This window comes from Sapajus apella, unplaced genomic scaffold, assembly GCF_009761245.1.
Source record: "Sapajus apella isolate SASKATOON/1434 unplaced genomic scaffold, GSC_monkey_1.0 scaffold2, whole genome shotgun sequence".
Classification (NCBI taxonomy): Eukaryota; Metazoa; Chordata; class Mammalia; order Primates; family Cebidae; genus Sapajus; species Sapajus apella.
Genome location: NW_022436942.1, coordinates 37,082,313 through 37,100,592, shown reverse-complemented (window position 1 = coordinate 37,100,592; position 18,280 = coordinate 37,082,313). Strand labels below are relative to the sequence as shown.

General features: G+C 37.7%; 1 protein-coding gene across 9 annotated transcripts in view; it reads right to left on the bottom strand.

The window, feature by feature from the left end:
• Nucleotides 1-18,280, bottom strand: part of NAV3 (neuron navigator 3) — a 623,567-nt gene that overhangs the window by 147,459 nt on the left and 457,828 nt on the right. For all 9 annotated transcript variants that reach the window (XM_032285065.1, XM_032285057.1, XM_032285074.1 and 6 more), the window contains one exon: nt 10,784-10,903. In XM_032285065.1, the coding sequence (XP_032140956.1) occupies nt 10,784-10,903 (120 nt within the window). The remainder of the gene's footprint in view (nt 1-10,783; nt 10,904-18,280) is intronic.

The following is an 18,280-nucleotide window of genomic DNA, read 5'->3' as shown; positions in this document are numbered from 1 at the left end:
ATAAGCTTTTTGATGTGCTGTTGCAATCAGCTTGCCAGTATTTTATTAAAGATTTTTGCATTTATGTTCGTCATGGATATTGGCCTGAAGTTTTCTTTTCTTGTTGAGTCTCTGCCCGGTTTTGGTATCAGGATGATGTTTGTCTCATAAAATGATTTGGGAAGGATTCCCTCCTTTTGGATTATTTGGATTAGTTTCAGAGGGAATGGTACCAGCTCCTCTTTGTATGTCTGGTAGAATTCAGCTGTGAACTCATCTGGACCTGGGCTTTTTTTGGGTGGTAGGCTCTTAATTGCTGCCTCAACTTCAGACCTTGTTAGTGGTCTATTCAGGGTTTCCACTTCTTCCTGGTTTAGTCTTGGGAGGGGGCAAGTGTCTGGGAATTTATCCATTTCTTCCAGGTTTACTAGTTTATGTGCATAGAGTTGTTTGTAATAATCTCTGATGGGTTTGAATTTCTGTGGAATCTGTGGTGATATCCCCTTTACCGTTTTTTATTGCATCAATTTGGTTATTCTTTCTTTTCTTTTTTATTAATCTGGCTAGTGGTCTGTCTATTTTGTTGATCTTTTCAAAAAACCAGCTCTCGGATTTATTGATTTTTTGAAGGGTTTTTTGTGTCTCTATCCCCTTCAGTTCTGCTCTGGTATTAGTTATTTCTTGTCTTCTGCTAGGTTTTGAGTTTTTTTGATCTTGCTCCTCTAGCTCTTTCAATTCTGATGCTAGGGTTTCAATTTTAGATCTCTCCTTGCTTCTCATGTGGGCACTTACTGCTATATATTTTCCTCTAGAGACTGCTTTAAATGTGTCCCAGAGATTCTGGTATGTTGTGTCTTCATTCTCGTTGGTTTCAAAGAACATCTTTATTTCTGCCTTCATTTCATAGTTTATCCAGTCAACATTCAAGAGCCAGTTGTTCAGTTTCCATGAAGCTGTGCAGTTCTGAGATAGTTTCTGCATTCTGAGTTCTAACTCGATTGGACTGTGGTCTGAGAGACTGTTTGTTATGATTTCCATTCTTTTGCATTTGCTGAGGAGTGATTTACTCCCAATTATGTGGTCAATTTTAGAGTAGGTGTGATGTGGTGCTGAGAAGAATGTATATTCTGTGGATTTGGGGTGGAGAATTCTGTAAATGTCTATTAGGTTTGCTTGTTCCAAGTCTGAGTTCAGGTCCTGGATATCCTTGTTAATTTTCTGTCTGATTGATCTGTCTAATATTGACAACGGGGTGTTAATGTCTCCCAATATTATTGTGTGGGAGTCTAAGTCTCTTTGTAAGTCATTAAGAACTTGTCTTATGTATCTGGGTGCTCCTGTATTGGGTGTGTATATATTTAGGATCATTAGCTCTTCTTGTTGCATTGATCCTTTTACCATTATGTAATGTCCTTTTTTGTCTCTTTTGATCTTTGTTGCTTTAAAGTCTATTTTATCAGAGATGAGAGTTGCAACTCCTGCTCTTTTTTGCTCTCCATTTGCTTGGTATATCTTCCTCCATCCCTTTATTTTGAGCCTTTGTGTATCCTTGCATGTGAGATGGGTTTCCTGGATACAGCACACTGATGGGTTTTGGCTTTTTATACAATTTGCCAGTCTGTGTCTTTTGATGGGGGCGTTTAGTCCATTTACATTTAGGGATAATATTGTCATGTGTGAATTTGATACTGCCATTTTGATGCTAGCTGGCTGTTTTGTTCATTAGTTGATGCGGATTCCTGATTGTGTTGATGCTGTTTACCATTTGGTATGTTTTTAGAGTGGCTGGTGCTGGTTGTTCCTTTATATGTGTAGAGCCTCTTTCAGGAGCTCTTGTAAAGCAGATCTGGTGGTGATGTAATCTCTGAGTACTTGCTTGTTCACAAAGGATTTTATTTTTCCTTCACTTATGAAGCTTAGTTTAGCTGGATAGGAGATTCTGGGTTGAAAGTTCTTTTCTTTAAGTATGCTGAATATTGGCCCCCACTCTCTTCTGGCTTGTAGGGTTTCTGCTGAGAGATCTGCTGTGAGTCTGATGGGCTTCCCTTTGTGGGTAACCTGACCTTTCTCTCTGGCTGCCCTTAGCATTTTCTCCTTCATTTCAACCCTGGTGAATCTGACGATTATGTGCCTTGGGGTTGCTCTTCGTGAGGAATATCTTTATGGTGTTCTCTGTATTTCCTGGACTTCAATATTGGCCTGCCTTGCTAGGTTGGGGAAGTTTTCCTGCATAGTATCCTGAAGAGTATTTTCCAGCTTGGATTCATTCTCTTCGTCACATTCAGGTACACCTATCAGACGTAGATTAGGTCTTTTCACATAGTCCCACATTTCTTGGAGGCTTTGTTCATTCCTTTTTACCCTTTTTTCTCTATTCTTGCCTTCTCATTTTATTTCATTGAGTTGATCTTCGACCTGTGATATCCTTTCTTCTGTTTCGTCAATTCGGCTGTTGAAGCTTGTGCATGCTTCACGAAGTTCTCGTGTTGTATTTTTCAGCTCCATCAATTCACCTATATTCCTCTCTATGTTGTCCATTCTTGTTAGCATTTCGTCAAATCTTTTTTCAAGGTTCTTAGTTTCTTTGCATTGGGTTAGAACATGTTCTTTTAGCTCACTGTAGTTTCTTATTACCCACCTTCTGAAGTCTGATTCTGTCATTTCATCACACTCCTTCTCCATCCAGCCTTGCTCCCTTGCTGGTGAGGAGTTGTGATTCCTTTTAGGAGGAGAGGTGTTCTGGTTTCAGGTGTTTTCATCCTTTTTGCGCTGGTTTCTTCCCATCTTTGTGGGTTTATCCACCTGTTGTCTTTGTAGTTACTGACTTTCAGATTTGGTCTCTGAGTGAACTTCCAGTTTGTGGATGCTGAAGTTACTTCTTTTTCTTAGCTTTCCTTCTAACAGTCTGGCCCCTCTTCTGTAGGACTGCTGAGGTCCACTCTAGGCCCTGCTTGCTGGGGGATCACCTGCAACAGCTGCAGAACAGTAAGGGTTGCTACCAGTTTCCTCTTCTGCTATCTTTGTCCCAGAAGGATGCCCGCCAAATGTCAGTCTGTTCTCTCCTTTATGAGATGACTCTTTGGATATACGGCAGTCAGGGAGCTGCTTGTGGAAACAGACTATCCTTTATTGGAGCTCAAGTCCTGAACTGTGAGCTCCACTGTTCATTCAGAGCTGCTGGGCAGGTACGTTTAGGTCTGCTGCAGCAGAACTCATAAATTCCCTTTTTTTTTTTTTTTCCCCCTGGTGCTCTGTCCCAGGGAGTTGGGGCTTTATTTATGAGTTTCCTTTGTGTTGCTCCTTTTTTTTTTTTTTTTTTCAGGGCTGCCCTGCTCAGCGAGGAGGCAGCCTAGTCACTGTCTGCTTGCAGAGGCTTTGCTGAGCTGCTGTGGGCTCCTCCCCGCTGCCGTGTGATCTTCCCTGCAGTCCTGTTTATATGGGTGTAGTTAGAACTGCCTTGGCAATGGTGGCCTGCCTCTGTTATGGAGGACTCTCTCCGTAGTGGCAGGCTGCCTTGGCAATGGTAGGTTGCCTCAGCAACAGCGGGCTGCCTCAGCAGTGGTCAGACTGCCTCTGTAGTGGTGGAGTGTCTCAGTAATGTCAGACACCCCTCCCCCACAGAGCCGGACCATCCCAGGTTCAGCTGTGCTTGCTGTGAAACTCTGAACCCAGAGTGTTTTCAATTACTGTTTTTTTTGTTGTTGTTGGGGGGTGGGGGTTGGGACCCGCCGAGCCTGATTACCTGGCTCCCTGACTCAGAGTCTTTTTTTGTTGTTGTTGTTGTTGAACAGTTGACCCTCTCCCAGGTGTTCCAGTCACCTGTTGAAAAGGCACCGTTATCTACCGTGCAGCGACTCACTGAGCCAGCTGAAACAGTGGCGTTGGTGCTGAGATTCCTGGCGCATTTTTTTTGCCTAGGAATCTCCTGGCCTCGCTCACTATTTCAGATGAATGGGTGACTTTGCCGTCTCAGGGCTCCAATCGCCAGCTAAGAGGGCACCCGGATCAGCATCTTTTGTATGGAGAACTGCCGTGCCAGGGTGCGGAAAGCAGCCGCGTGGGCTGAAACAGCCACGCTGGCATGGGGCTCCCCTGCCTGGGAATCTCCTGGTCTGTGGGCAATAAAAATCCATCTGGAAATGCGGCGTCCACTCACCCTCTGCACTTTCACTGGGAGCTGCAATCCTGAGCTGTTCCTAGTCGGCCATCTTCCCCACAGGGCCGGTGCCTTCTTTTCTAAGGGCACTAACAGCATTTATGAGAGCTCCACTCTTGTGACATAATCACTTCCTAAAGACCTTACCTCCAAATATCATCACAAGGGGGACTAGGATTTAACATATGAATTTTGGAAAAGAGATAAATGTTAAGTCTATAGCAGACCTATAATTTTTTTCCAGATTCTTCTATCTTCCTTAAGACTTATCATCTTATTTTGTCTAGGAATTCACTCTCTGTACCAGATCAAATTCCTTTCTCCCCTACCCCCAAAAAACAGAGCAAATCGGCAATAATCTTCATGCTGTCCTTTGTGTTGAATTCTGTCTGATCTCTCTTTTTATCTTCACTGCAACTTTCCTCAAGGTCTCCTTTCATTGTTTCAAACTCCTAACTTCTTCATCTTTTTATAACCTAGCACGCTCCTTCAGTATTTCATTGAAACTAATTTTGATAAAGTCACTCATAAGAAACCAGTTGTCAAAAACCACTTACCCAAGGAATTGGACATTATTGCTTATTTCCTCTTCTGTTTCAAAAAATATCAGTTAGCCCTAGTTGTCCCTTGATCTTTGTGTTAAAGCTGACTTCTCTGTCTCTTCAATGGTTGTTCTTCCTTTATTCACATTTTCAACGCTAATAATTAATTCTCAGGGCTTGTTTTCTTACTCTACATCTGAGATACAAATGTGTTCCTAGTTTGCACAGTGCAAAGTCACAGAGTGGTTTAAACTAAATTTAATTCATTACTGCCATAATAGGCCTCAGGCAGGCAGGGGGCCAGCTCCACTGAGTGATGCTATGGCTGGGAAGCTGACCTTAGATTCATTCTGTCTTGCATTAAAATCTCCAAAAAGAGCTCGGATAGTTTTGCTACAGTTAACTCGCCTGCTGGGCAGGCTTCTCATGACTGGCGGCATTTTCAGTCTGCACAGGTGGTATCATCAGCAGCTCTATCTCTGTGAGAAACTTCAAGGAACTAGGACAGTTACAGGACCATGAGTTCAATCTTCACTGTCTCCTGCTTTATATAAATATGTCTGTGAATTTCTAAATTTTCTGCCACTAAAGAAAGTTTTCTGTCTTTAATTGTATTTATTGATCTTATGTACTTGTTAGGAGAGTTCTAATATTTAAAAATTGGGAAACTTCCCATAAGAGTCCAGACTCTTGGCTTCACTTGAAAAAAAACCAAATGGTTGGGCAATCCTTGGCTCTCTTTCTCCCATTTATGCATTTCTAAAGGCAGCGATTTACAATATAAATATGCATATATATAATCTAGAGCTTGTATACAAGCTAATTTGGTATACAATTTTATACAAGCTCTAGATTATACATACTCAGTGCATATATAGCGCCTGTCCTTTTATTCCCAAGGATATAATCACCTGGGAGTTGCACAGGGTTATGAATTGAATTGTGTCTCCACCCCCAAATTTATAAGAAGGGTTAACCCGCAATGGGACTGTATATTGAAACAGGATTTTTACAGAGGTAATTCAGGTTAAACTAATTCATAGGGTGGAATCCTAATCTAACAGCACTGGTGCCCTTTTAAGAGAAGAGACACCAGAAACCTCTCTATAGATAGATAGATTAGATAGATAGATTAGATAGATAGATGATAGATAGATAGATAGATAGATAGATAGATAGATAGATAGACAGATGATAGATAGATTTCTCCAGGAGCACAGAGGAAAGGCCATGTGAGGACACAGCATGAAAACCACTCTCTGCAAGCCAGGAAAAGTTCTCATCAAAAAACACATTTGCTGACACCTTGATCATCAACTGCTAGCCTCCAGAACTGTGAAAAACTAAATGTCTATTATTTAAGCCACCCAGTCTGTATTTAGCTATGAAAGCCAAGGAGTATCATACACCTCAAGTTCTTCTAGAAATAGGTGGTGTCCCCAGCCCCTTCCCCACTACCATTCTTTAGTTAGGTCTCATCTAGTTAATTTTAGTCATTTTCTAAGCACTCTACCTGTCTTTATCTCATCCCTCTTCGATATTCTTACATTGCTCTGAGAGAGTTCCTTTTAAAATACAATCTTTATACCATGTGCTCTTCCTACGAAATGAAATAAAACTCATTGAACTTAGTGAAATAGCTGCTTATCACCTATAGTCCTAACATCCTAGTATGTTCCCAGGTCCTTTGTTCCTTGTCTCCTTGTCCACATTCCCAGTGCACTTCAGAATCCCCTTACAGGTTCCTCACACCAAACTCTGCTATGCCTTTATGCTCTCACTCCCCATATTCCTTCTGATTTCTCCCAGGCTGGAGGTCAAAAAGATATATGCTTTTTTTAAGCCCCTGCTTAAGTGCTACCACTTTTTGAAATCTTTGGTTTATACTCTCAGGTAGGAGTAACTGTTTCTCTTTGGTGCTTCTAAGGCACTTTGTATAGGGATCTATTATGAGTTGCCTTTGTTAATATTACTCTCTTACCATTAAACTCAGAAACTTTATATAAATATGTCTGTGAATTTCTAAATTTTCTGCCACTAAAGAAACTTTCACCTGTATGGTTTTGTTTTATTTTTACCTAAGGTGATATTACAATAACAGGCACTTAGGAAGTAATCATATATTTCTTTATCAAATATTTGTGATTGTTAGCAGAGAAGCTACAGTAAGAACAATAGGAGTTAATAAAGGTCAAAACACCATCATCCTCCAGTCCCCCAAAATGTACTATTTGAACATAGCCCAACACAATGTATAAAACCCACATATTTAACTGTCTGCTATAAATGTATCTGTGAAGTTGCTGGAGAGTCTCCAACAAATCTACAAGGATTATACCCATTCTGTAATCTTTTTTTAGTCAAGTAAATAAAGAAATGGGGTTGATGTTGGATTGATATGGAAAGTAAATGAACTGCAATATCTTTAATCAATAAAATATTTAAAATACACTACAGATAGCTGCTGAAAATCCTCCTTTTTCTTTTGTGGCCATTTTTAATGCACTGGCAAGAGGAGTTCAGTTGTACTCTATTGTCCACCACATTTTAACCAGAAGTCGATCAAAGGGGAAAGCTATAGCCGTCGCTGTAACAATACAAACAATTCAAGTCCATTGCTATCCTAGCTAGCTGACTTGTTGCCATTGTGCTATGCTTCTTTGCTTTTGCACTTACACAGCTTTTAGAAAAATGGCTTTTAAGCTTTCTTATTAGTGAACTATTGCAAGCTTTAACATTTAACCATTTAACATAATGAATCAATCACTGTTTCATATTATTTAAAATACCTTTGACAAAAGTAACTGGGAACCACGGAATAAGAAGTAAAAGGCCTGAATCCTCGTACTATGAGCTACATGATCCTGGGTAAATCAGTTTTTCTGAGTTTCTGTTATTATATTGGCCAAGTGAAGGCATTCAACTAAATCAGTATTTCTTAAAATGCTATGGAAATAAGTTAATTGTTATCAAAGGAGAAAAAAGTAAGTGAATCAGTGACAAAAACACTCATGGAGCACTGAATTAAATAAAATTAAGAAGATTTTACTTTGAACCTCAGGACTTCTCTGTACCTTTGATATGTTAATATCCATCATGGCTCTCTAAGAACAGATATGATATTCAGTTTTTATCAAATGTATATAATCCCAGAAAGCTGATTTTTGACTTAGAGTTTCTACTATTGTCTCATGGTATAAGAAACACTAGAAAAGTCCAAACTATATGACATCTGAAAGGTCTTTCAAAAAATGGTATAAAATTTTTTTGATATGCATAATTGTTTTCTTTTTAAACTCACATTTCTATAGGTTATGATATGGTTATTTCCACAATTTATCTAACATTCTTACTGAGTTCCTACAGTATCCTAGCTACTAGTGATAAAAAGATGAATTAGATATTATTCTACATTTAAGTGTTTCATGTTCTATGAGTGAAATAGACATGTAAACATGTAATTATGCAGCTGCATAACAGAAAAATCAACATGCTGCAGGAGCAGAGAGAAGATATGTTTTGAAAATGATCAGAAAGAAATGCTATGAAAGACTTTTTGGCCTTTAAAATGTGATTTGCTATGTAGTATGGATATAGTTTTTAGTAGAATAAAATTTCCCCAATTGACATTTTCTGCAATTGTCTTCTAATTCCCACTAAGTCAAATTGAAGGTGCTGGGATTAAAAGGTTAAGGCAAATAGACAGAAAACATATTTTTATATGATCTCAGAAAGAAAAAGTATTTTTCTTTTTCTTGAGTAAACATGAACAAAAAGGTAATACCTTATATCTGTTCTTGCTATTCTACTTGAAATGGTAATAAATTTTAGAAAATTTTGTGAAATAATATTCCATAGAAGGAGGTATTTTAAATTAACTGAAAGAGTCACATAACTACAATATTTAAGGCCATGCATTTTAAAACGACATATATCCCAAATCACTTCCTGAATATAAGATTTTTAAAAGACATTCAGACTTATCTGTAATTAAAAAAAAAAAAAAACCTTCTTTCTCTGCTAATAGGAGGATTTATACTATGACCTTATTGCAGTTTAATTTATACAAGAAGCTCAAGTGGTTTTCATATTTCTAAAATTGTATAATTCTTTAAAAAACCATTTATATAATCCTCAAAAAATTAGTGCCATCGGTGTATTCTAATATTTCAATATTCTCATTCTCTTGAGAGAACACAGGTAATAAAGTAAATAAGAACTTTCAAATGTCATTTTTAATGTTTAAATATTTATGCTAGCTGTTCACTTGTTTGTAGGCCTGGCATCTATTTGTTCAATTTAATAATATAGTGATGCTTGAACTTTAATGTACGTAAGAATCAACTGGAGGGCTGGTTAAAACTCAGATTGCCAGGCTTTACTTTCATATATTCTAATTCAGTAAGACCTGGATGAAGCTGAGAATCTGTCTCTCTATCAAGTTTCAATGGCTGCTGCTGCGGCTGCTCCTTCTGCTGCTGCTGGTTCACGTACCATATTTTAAGAGGCACTGTTTTCACAGGTCTGAGTTTATTAGATACATATCTAGGTCTTTATGTTGTTCTGAGTTCCTCAGCCAGAGCCCAATCTGGGGCCCCTGATGGAGCAAGGAGAGTTGTTTATTGCACTGTCTGCAAACGGAAGTTACCTTGTGTTCATTTTTTGGTTCTGCCATCACAACCTCCTTTACCAAACACTAGCAGATCTTCCCTCCCATAATGTTTTCCACTTTCAGCTAACAATAACAGAATAATAGGTCATTAGTTTCAAAATGTGGCCCACATTTTGGGATTCTTTCCCTCTTATCACTGTTTCCTATTTTTCACATAACTCATTTTTCTCTTTCATAATATCCTTGTAGTCCTTGATTCTTTCTGGGCCTCATTTGCCTCTCTAGTTAATTAGATGTGATTGCCAGCCTGTGTGACTATATAGCCTAATTATTCATTAATTTGTTCATTAATTGTTCATAAAATTATTCATTAATTTGTTCATGCCTATATTCATTAATTTGTTCATTCACTCCACAAACATTTGTTAAAACTCAACACGTAAAGAATATGACAAAAATTCTGCACTCATGGACTTACATTATGGGGGAAGATGCTTCACATACACACACATGAGTATACAGGCTAGGAAAGAAGGATACATACAGGTTGGGAGCTGAGACTGTTCTAACCATTAAGAATTAGGATATCAACAGCCTGTAGATAAGGAGAAACCGAAGACTAATATTAGAATTTACTGGGTGTCAAGCCTTTGTTGTTGGCTGTACAAAAATACACAATGAATTGTACACAGTTCCTATTTCAGAATGTGAGTATATTGCATCTTAACCTTTTGCCTTTCTCATAAATGCTGAATTAAATAACTACTCTAGGTATTTAGATATAAAAATTCTGGAAATATGCAATCCCTTCCTGCTCAACAACATCAAAATTCTGAGTGAAGAGGGAGCAAAATCAGGTCCGGAACATACATTACAACATTGTCTTACCAAAGCAATGTTCTTAAACAGTGATGATTCTGACAAAATCAGCAGAGCATTTTCTAGCAAAATAATTAGTTCATAACACATACATATAAACACACACACACAAATCTTTAAAAAATTTGAGGCAACAAAGAAGCAAAAATAAGCCTAAATAAGAGTTTTTTTTTTATTACTACTTCCTCAAAAAAAAAAAAAAAAAAACTCAAGCTTATTATACTAGATGATTTGAAATATGTTTTAATCTTTATAAAATTAGTACCCAGGTAAATCGGAGGATATCTGAATTGAATGAAATTTATTAACCAGAGTTTCTTTCTAATAAGAAAAATGTTTATATGTTTATAATTTTGCTTTTATAGATATTAACATTTGCAACTATGTAATCTGAAATTAAAAAAAAAATCTCCCAACCACACTCTTATTTTCAGTATTACAGAGCTAAAAGGGTCTTGTAAAGAAAATCATCCTAGTTTTTAAAATATCCCTAAATAATTATTTCTCAAAATAAAAAGTCCTTTGGTTTATACTGTTTAACATGAGTCTTCTCTTATGGTCTTAGTTATGAAATTGCTTCATGCCCTCCTACCCATCATGTGCTGATGGCATTACCTGTCTGCATCCACTGTCACATCATGAACGCCTCTTTGGATGACATCTCGGGAAGTTACTGTGTCTGGTATTCGGTTCAGACTTCTAGTGTACAGGTTAAGTCCTCCATCTGTCAGGTACCTGAAAAGAAATGCCCAATTAATCCACAGAAAATTAAACTCAACTGTACAATTTAACTTAATAAACAAACGGTGTTCACAATTTTCAATGATTACTCAAATATATTCTATTATCATTTTTTTCTGCATAAACATTCTACTCACCAGGAAGAATTAAAATTTTTTTCAAGTTTATTAGGAAATCAATATTCTTGACTGCAACAAGTAACTAGCCTATCATAGAACCCGTTTTTCTCTTTTGTTATCAATATTATTAATAGACTTGCAGATAATATAACTCTTAGCAAATTAAGAAAAAGAAAATTTCATTTTTAAAATACTGTTTTAAAGAGTTCATAGGAGTAATGGATCAAAACCTATGCTTCCACTATATCTGCCATCTTCCTAGAGTTCTACAGTTTTATATTTAATATCTCATATCAGCTGCTGTCACAACACTGTTGCAATTAGCTGTATCCCCACCCAAATCTCACCCTGAATTGTAATAATCCCCATGTGTCAAGGGTGGAACCAGGTAGAGATAACTGAATAATGGGGGCAGTTTTCCCCATACTGTTCTCGTGGTGATGAATAAGCCTCACAAGATCTGATGGTTTTATAAACAGGAGCTCCCTTGCACAAGCTCTTTTGCCTGCCATGTGCCATGTAAGACATCCCTTGCTCTTCCACTATGATTGTGAGGCTTCCCTAGCCATGTGGAACTGTGAGTCAATTAAAGCTCTTTCCTTTATAAATTACCCAGCCTCAAGTATGTCTTTATTAGCAGGGTGAGAACACACTAATACAGCCATCTTTCCATATATATATATATATATATATATATATATATATATATATTTAACACACTAATACAGCCATCTTCATTATTATATTTAACATCTCATATCAGCTGCTGTCTGTCACAATTAGCTATTTTGTAATTATATACACACACAGAGAATCTAAAGTGATCCTCACCACTCCCTTAAAGGAACTCCAGTTCAGTATCTTCCTTTAGAGTGGCACAGATAACATTAAAAAATGCCCCTTAGATTAAATGTGCTGGCAAAAAAAAAAAAAAAAAAAGCATGATGTTAAGGAATGATTGCTATGAACCTTTTTAAATGATTGTTTGGAAAAAAATCAGGCACCTTGGAGAAGCCCTTACATGTGACATGCAGATAGTTTCCTAAGGTCAGTGTGTAAGGATGGTTGAGTGGTCGAATGTAGACTGGAGCCAGACTGCTTAGGTTCAGCTACAGTGCTGCTACTTAAAAGCTGTGTGGGCTCAGGTAAGTCACTTAAACAAGGTATGTTTAAAGTGCTTCATCTGTAAAATGGAGACAGTAATGATATGCTCACTTCTTGCAGTGATGGTGAGCTATCAATGAGTTAATATACATATAACATGCACAGAGCATTGTCTAGCACATTGTAAGTGCTATATAAATGATATCTTTAAAAATACTAGCTATTTTATGCATTAGCATTTCTATAGTCACTGAAGTACCTCATATCTTGAATACAAAATTAGAGGGAGCATTAAGATTAGGAATGTCTGGTGCTAAAGATGGATCTTTTTAACACAGCTCGAGTAACCCTGATCTTTCACACACAGCTAGGCATACTTCAGTCATCACAAAGTTTACTAAAGGAGAATTGAGGGAGAATCAAGGCAGAAGCAGGATTACCGTATATCTACCCTTACCCCTTTGCCTTATTTTTAATTTTACTCAACAGAAATTAGTTTGTGTTTGGTCACGTAACTTAAAGTATAAATTTAGGTGATATTCTTGGCCCGACTATTTATTACTGTGACACCTGAAGAAAACTTCAATTTCCACCCAATTAAAATATGTAACTTTTATCCCAATTTTCCAGAATTTTTTTTTTACTTCATAGAGACTTTTCATAGAGGTTCATTATGAATAAGAGGCCTTTTTCTGACTAATTCCTAATTACTGACAGATTCATATCCCCCAGGGTTTAAAGTAATTTTAAAAAGGAGGAGGAAGAGATAAGCCTTTGCATGCTTCAAGAAATTGTGAATTCTTAGAATGCTGATTAACTAACTTTCTGAGTTATACCTAGAGTACATGGAAAAAATGAAACTTTATTCCCATTTAAATGACTGCATGGCATTCTATGTGGTTACTTGAGAAAATCCTAAATTCATTACTACATTATTGAGCCTTCTGTTCCTTTAATCTGTAAAACATATTTTTAAACATTTTGAAAAGAAAGTTAACTTTACAATTCAACTTTTTCATCAGTTGTAACATAAACACTTCTTTTTTTATTGAGATGGAGTCTCACTCTGTTACCCATGCTGAGTGCAGTAGCAAGATCTCAGCTCACTGCAACATTTGCTTCCCAGGTTCAAGCGATTCTCCTGCCTCAGCTTCCCAAGTAGCTGGAATACTGGCATGAACCACCACTTCCAATCAATTTTTGTATTTTTATTAGAGATGGGATTTTGCCACGTTGGCCATGCTGGTCTCGAATTCCTGACCTTAGGTGATCCACCTGCTTAAGCCTCCCAAAGTGCTGGGATTAGAGGCATGAGTTGCCACACCCGGTCAGCATAAATACTTCTAAGCCCCCTTTTCTTAATTAAAGAAAACACCATCAAATTAAACTTTTCCTGGGATATCTCCAGCCCTCTTGTCTTCCCATGTTTTAATTCTAAGCTGAGATATTGGGGATATTGGGACTGCCTCCTACCTAAGCTGACAAGGACACACTGCACAGGCTGATGATCAAATAGTAAGTCCAGCACATCCTGGGTATCCTCACACAATCACCCTTGAGTTAAGATCAGCCCATCACCTGCTGACCGGTATTACCATCTTCCACACAGGTAAGAGAACTGAGTCATGACAAATTTCAGTGTCCTGTACTCTACCATTACAAAAAACAAATGCATGTGAGTAATCAGGTAAACAACACTAGGGGAAGTTTTCACGTAAGATTTTGGGTATTTTTACTTGGTCAACATAAGACATATGGACCATCAATGCATATTTAAGGGGACTCATTTGTGAGGCTATCCAATACTTCTTTGAAAGATGTTAGGGAACAAAAATAGAGGAAACAAGAAATCTCAATCAGGTTTGAAACGAAGCAGAAACAAATAAGGACAAAGGATATAACAGCATTATTTTAATTAGTGAGTGCAGCAGATACTAGCCAGATGTAATCAAACCAATTTCCCTCTTCTCCCGGGCACACAGTTGAACCATATAACCTAGGCACTTTTACAGTCATATTGGGGTCATGCGGCTGTTTTAGACAAAGGAATGTAGGAATGCATGAATTCCAGGCCCGATCCATACAAAACAGTCTCACACCCTAGTTCTTCTTCTCTTTTGCCATTTGCCTGTTGAATATCAATGCCCATGGTAACACTGGAAATCTGATTGGGTAACAACAGAATTACCATCCATCTTTATTCTCTGAGAGACTACATGGGGTGCATTCCCCAAGTGAAGATCAGAAACACCAGTGAGGGTTTTATGTGAAGAATAAATTGGCTTCTTTGTGTTAGGTTACTGAGATTTTGAGATTTCTGTTTTAGAAATTAATGTTAACTAATATAGCTAGTGTGCTAGACTAACTTGTGCTAGCCTAACTGATTGCATCTTAGCTCTGAGCCCGATAAGCTCCATCTTACCTTCTCCCTCCCTGCCACGGCCCCCTCAGGTGCATTACTGGGTCACGCTGTACTCAGAGCCTTGAACCCTTGAGGTTTGGGTCATGCTGTTCTCAGTACCTGTAACCGATGTAACAGCATCCTGTTCGGTAAACCCTCCTACTATTGTGACAACCCCCCTTTTCGGTGATTGTATGGAAATACCCTGGCCCGCAGCCACTTCCCTTAATCTGCTTGTTCTGCTTCTGTAAAAATTCCACTTCAGCTGGACTCCCCTTCCCCTATCTTAAGCAAGGTATAAAAAGGAATCAAGCCCCTTCCTCAAGGCCGAGAGAATTTTGAGCATTAGCCGTCTCTCAGTTGCTGGCAATAAAGGACTCCTGATTCATCTCAGAGTGTGGCACTTTCTCTATAACTTGCTCAGTTACAACACTAGCATCTTGGAAAATACAAAATGCTCTTGAGTACAGTATGCCTGTAACATCTATTATTATGTGCACAACTCAGTTGTTAAAAAACATTTAAAACAACTGCTTATCTAAGAATATTTCTGTGGAGGTATATGCATGCGTATGTGTGAATATTATAATTAATTTATTGAATAACTGGACAGCTACAAAACTATGAAAACACCATCATGTGAATCACACATGGGCAGGTACTGTGTCCGTATTATTCACTAATGAATGCACAGTGTCTGGAATGTTGCTTGACACACAGGGTGAACTCAATAAATATTTTAACAGACATATACATATATATATACACACATATATAACTCAGCTTATGATCCCTCTTCTTTCCATATTATTTTCCCAGGAGTCCTAATGCCTCCCACAATTCCCACTCTCTTTTATTGAGATGAGATACAACAGATTTCTATCCTGGCCAAACAATCTTCATATCCCACCATGTCCAACTCTACATCTCTAACTCTACATTCATCATCTCCTCTCTCTGCTTTCTCATTAAGAATCCACACTCTCTCTGCAGGTTTTCTCTAATGGTATAATTTTTCATCTCCTGTGCCTACAATGTAGTTATCTACATTCTTTGTCTCCCTTATGCCCTCATGGGTAGTCCATCTCTGGTTCTATGAACTTTTCCTTTGCAGTGCTCCCCCCATCCATTATTTTCTTCACTTTATCCCTACAAATGCCACTACCAGATTTCTGCTTTGATGAGCCTGAGTCTGAGCTCCTGCAGTAGTTCCTGAAATCGAACCCCAGGGTTTTTCCCCGAATGCATTTTGTATATTTCCCATAAAGCGGCCTTTCAAAAGCCACCATCATCCTCATGCTATGTTCTATGACTATTTTATAACCTCTAAGAGATAGGATTTTACGTAGTTTATAGTGTAAACTTCTCAGCATAATGATGTTAAGGTCTGTCAAAATAGTGTCTATCTCTCAAATATTATCTTTAAATACTCACATTCCATGACTCTCAGTTAAGAGAAAGGTCATCAGTATCATTTAATCCAGTGTTCCTCTGATTCTGAAAATCACACTTTATGCCAGCTAACTGAATAATTTATACCTTCTACATTTCTAATTTATATATATGTATGTGCATATATATGCATATTTAAACATATTTCCTTTGTCTATAGCTTTTAAATCAAGAATAAAACTAAAACATTTTTCTTATTCTCTTCTATTTCATGCGAGAGTTTAGTCCTTTCCCCTCATTCTGAGCTCTTAGCTCAATTTTTATCCCCTTCCTTTTGAAATTCCCAACATATTGCTTTGTAGATGTCCCTTGATTTCTTATTCAAACTGCTCCCAAGATATGCTGTCACTCTCAAGATAAACATTCTACATGAGTGTAAGTATATATAGTCAATCATCATTATTCACAAATTTTATATTCATGAATTTGCCTACTTGCTAAAATTTATATGTAGCTGCAAAATCTAAACTCATAGCACTTTCACCACCATTCACGGATATGAACAGAACAGTGAAAAAAAATGAGTCTCAGAGGTTTCCAGCTAAGGCTAAATGAAGTGATACCCTGCCTTCTTGTATCAGCTCTAATACCACAACAAAGGTTCTTCTATGGTCTATTTAGTGTCACATTTTTCACATTTTGTGTGTGTGTGCTTTTATGCTGAGAATTGTGCTGTTTAAAATGGCCCCCAAACTTGGTGCTGAAGTGCCATCTTAGGTTCCTAATTGCAAGAAGTCTTCAATGTGTCTCACAGAGAATATATGCATTAGACGAGCTTCATTGAGGCCTGAGTGAGAGTGCTGTTGGCTGTGAGTTCCATGCGAATGAATTGACAATACGTATTAAATAAGGTATCTTTAAAGAGAGACACACATATAGCAAGTTATATATTGATCAGTTGACAAAAATATTGTGGCTAAAAGCTCATAGGAACCAAAACCTATATTTCTCATAGAAGCAATAGTTTAGTATTCACTAACACAGTGTTTGTGGTGACTTGATAGAACATAACTACCACGAATAATGATATCGACTGCATATATGTATAAACACACACACACACACACATTTTTTGCTGTTGTTTGTTTCTTTGTTTTTTTGAGACACAGTCTTACTGTGTCACCCAGGCTGGAGTGATGTAGTGGTGCAATCTCAGCTCACTGCAACTTTTGCCTCCTGCATTTCAAGCGATTCTCCTGCCTCAGCCTCCCAAGTACCTGGGATTACAGACACACACCACCACACCTGGCTAACTTTTTTAGTAGAGATGGGGTTTCACCAGGTTGTTCAGGCTGGTCTCAAACTCCTGACCTCAGGTGATCCGCCTGCCTTGGCAAAGTGCTGGGATTACAGGTGTGAGCCACCACGCCTGGCCTGTGTATATATATCTTTATGTGTATATTTATATATGTAATTAGCCATCCAAATATATTTGAATAGTGAGTATAAAATTGAATTCACACATGAGTCCACATTTAAGAAGACTGATAAAGAAAAGAGAGGAGGGGATAGAGTGGAAAGAATGGAGAAGAACGAAGAGAGAGATGAGGAAAAGAGTGTACCTTAGACACTCCTGCTTTGCCATCATGTTCTCTGAACGGGGCATTGCCTCCTAGGCTATGTTAAATATATACAAAAATGATAATTATAACTAACAACAACCAAACATTGATATTGTTATTAATGACAATAAATGCAATATTAATAATAGTCATGATAAAGAGGAGGATGATCAATTTATTGAGTGCTCGTATCATGCCAAGCTTTATGCAAACTAAAATTTGTGGATAATTTTCTTCATTCCTAACAACTTCATGAAGATGGTACAATTTTATCCTTATTCTAGATGACAAAAAATAATTTGGATATGTTAGGTCCCCAAGGGGTCCACACATAGCAAATGGAAGAGATTCAAATGAGGCGCTCTGAATCCAGGGGCAACTGAAAAACAACCTATCCCAATTTATCATAATTGGTCTCTATAATTCTACATTTTTAGAAACTCAGGTAGGTTGGATACCAGGAATGGACCGGTAGGTATCAGGATATCAAAGCAAAGCTGTGAATCTAATCAAAAGCTATTTTGTGCTCTTTTTTAGGTGGCGTCACCATTCAAACATAAGCTATTCATGAATGAAATCAGGAAGGGTCACTTATATACAAGAATGATCTCCTATATGGGTCCTGTCAGATGCATAAAATGCAGATTCATATAAAGAGTACGTCAAAGTCCAGATTCACATAAAGTTTATAGACAAAGTTAACTGGGAAGCTTTTCCATATATTACTGAGCCT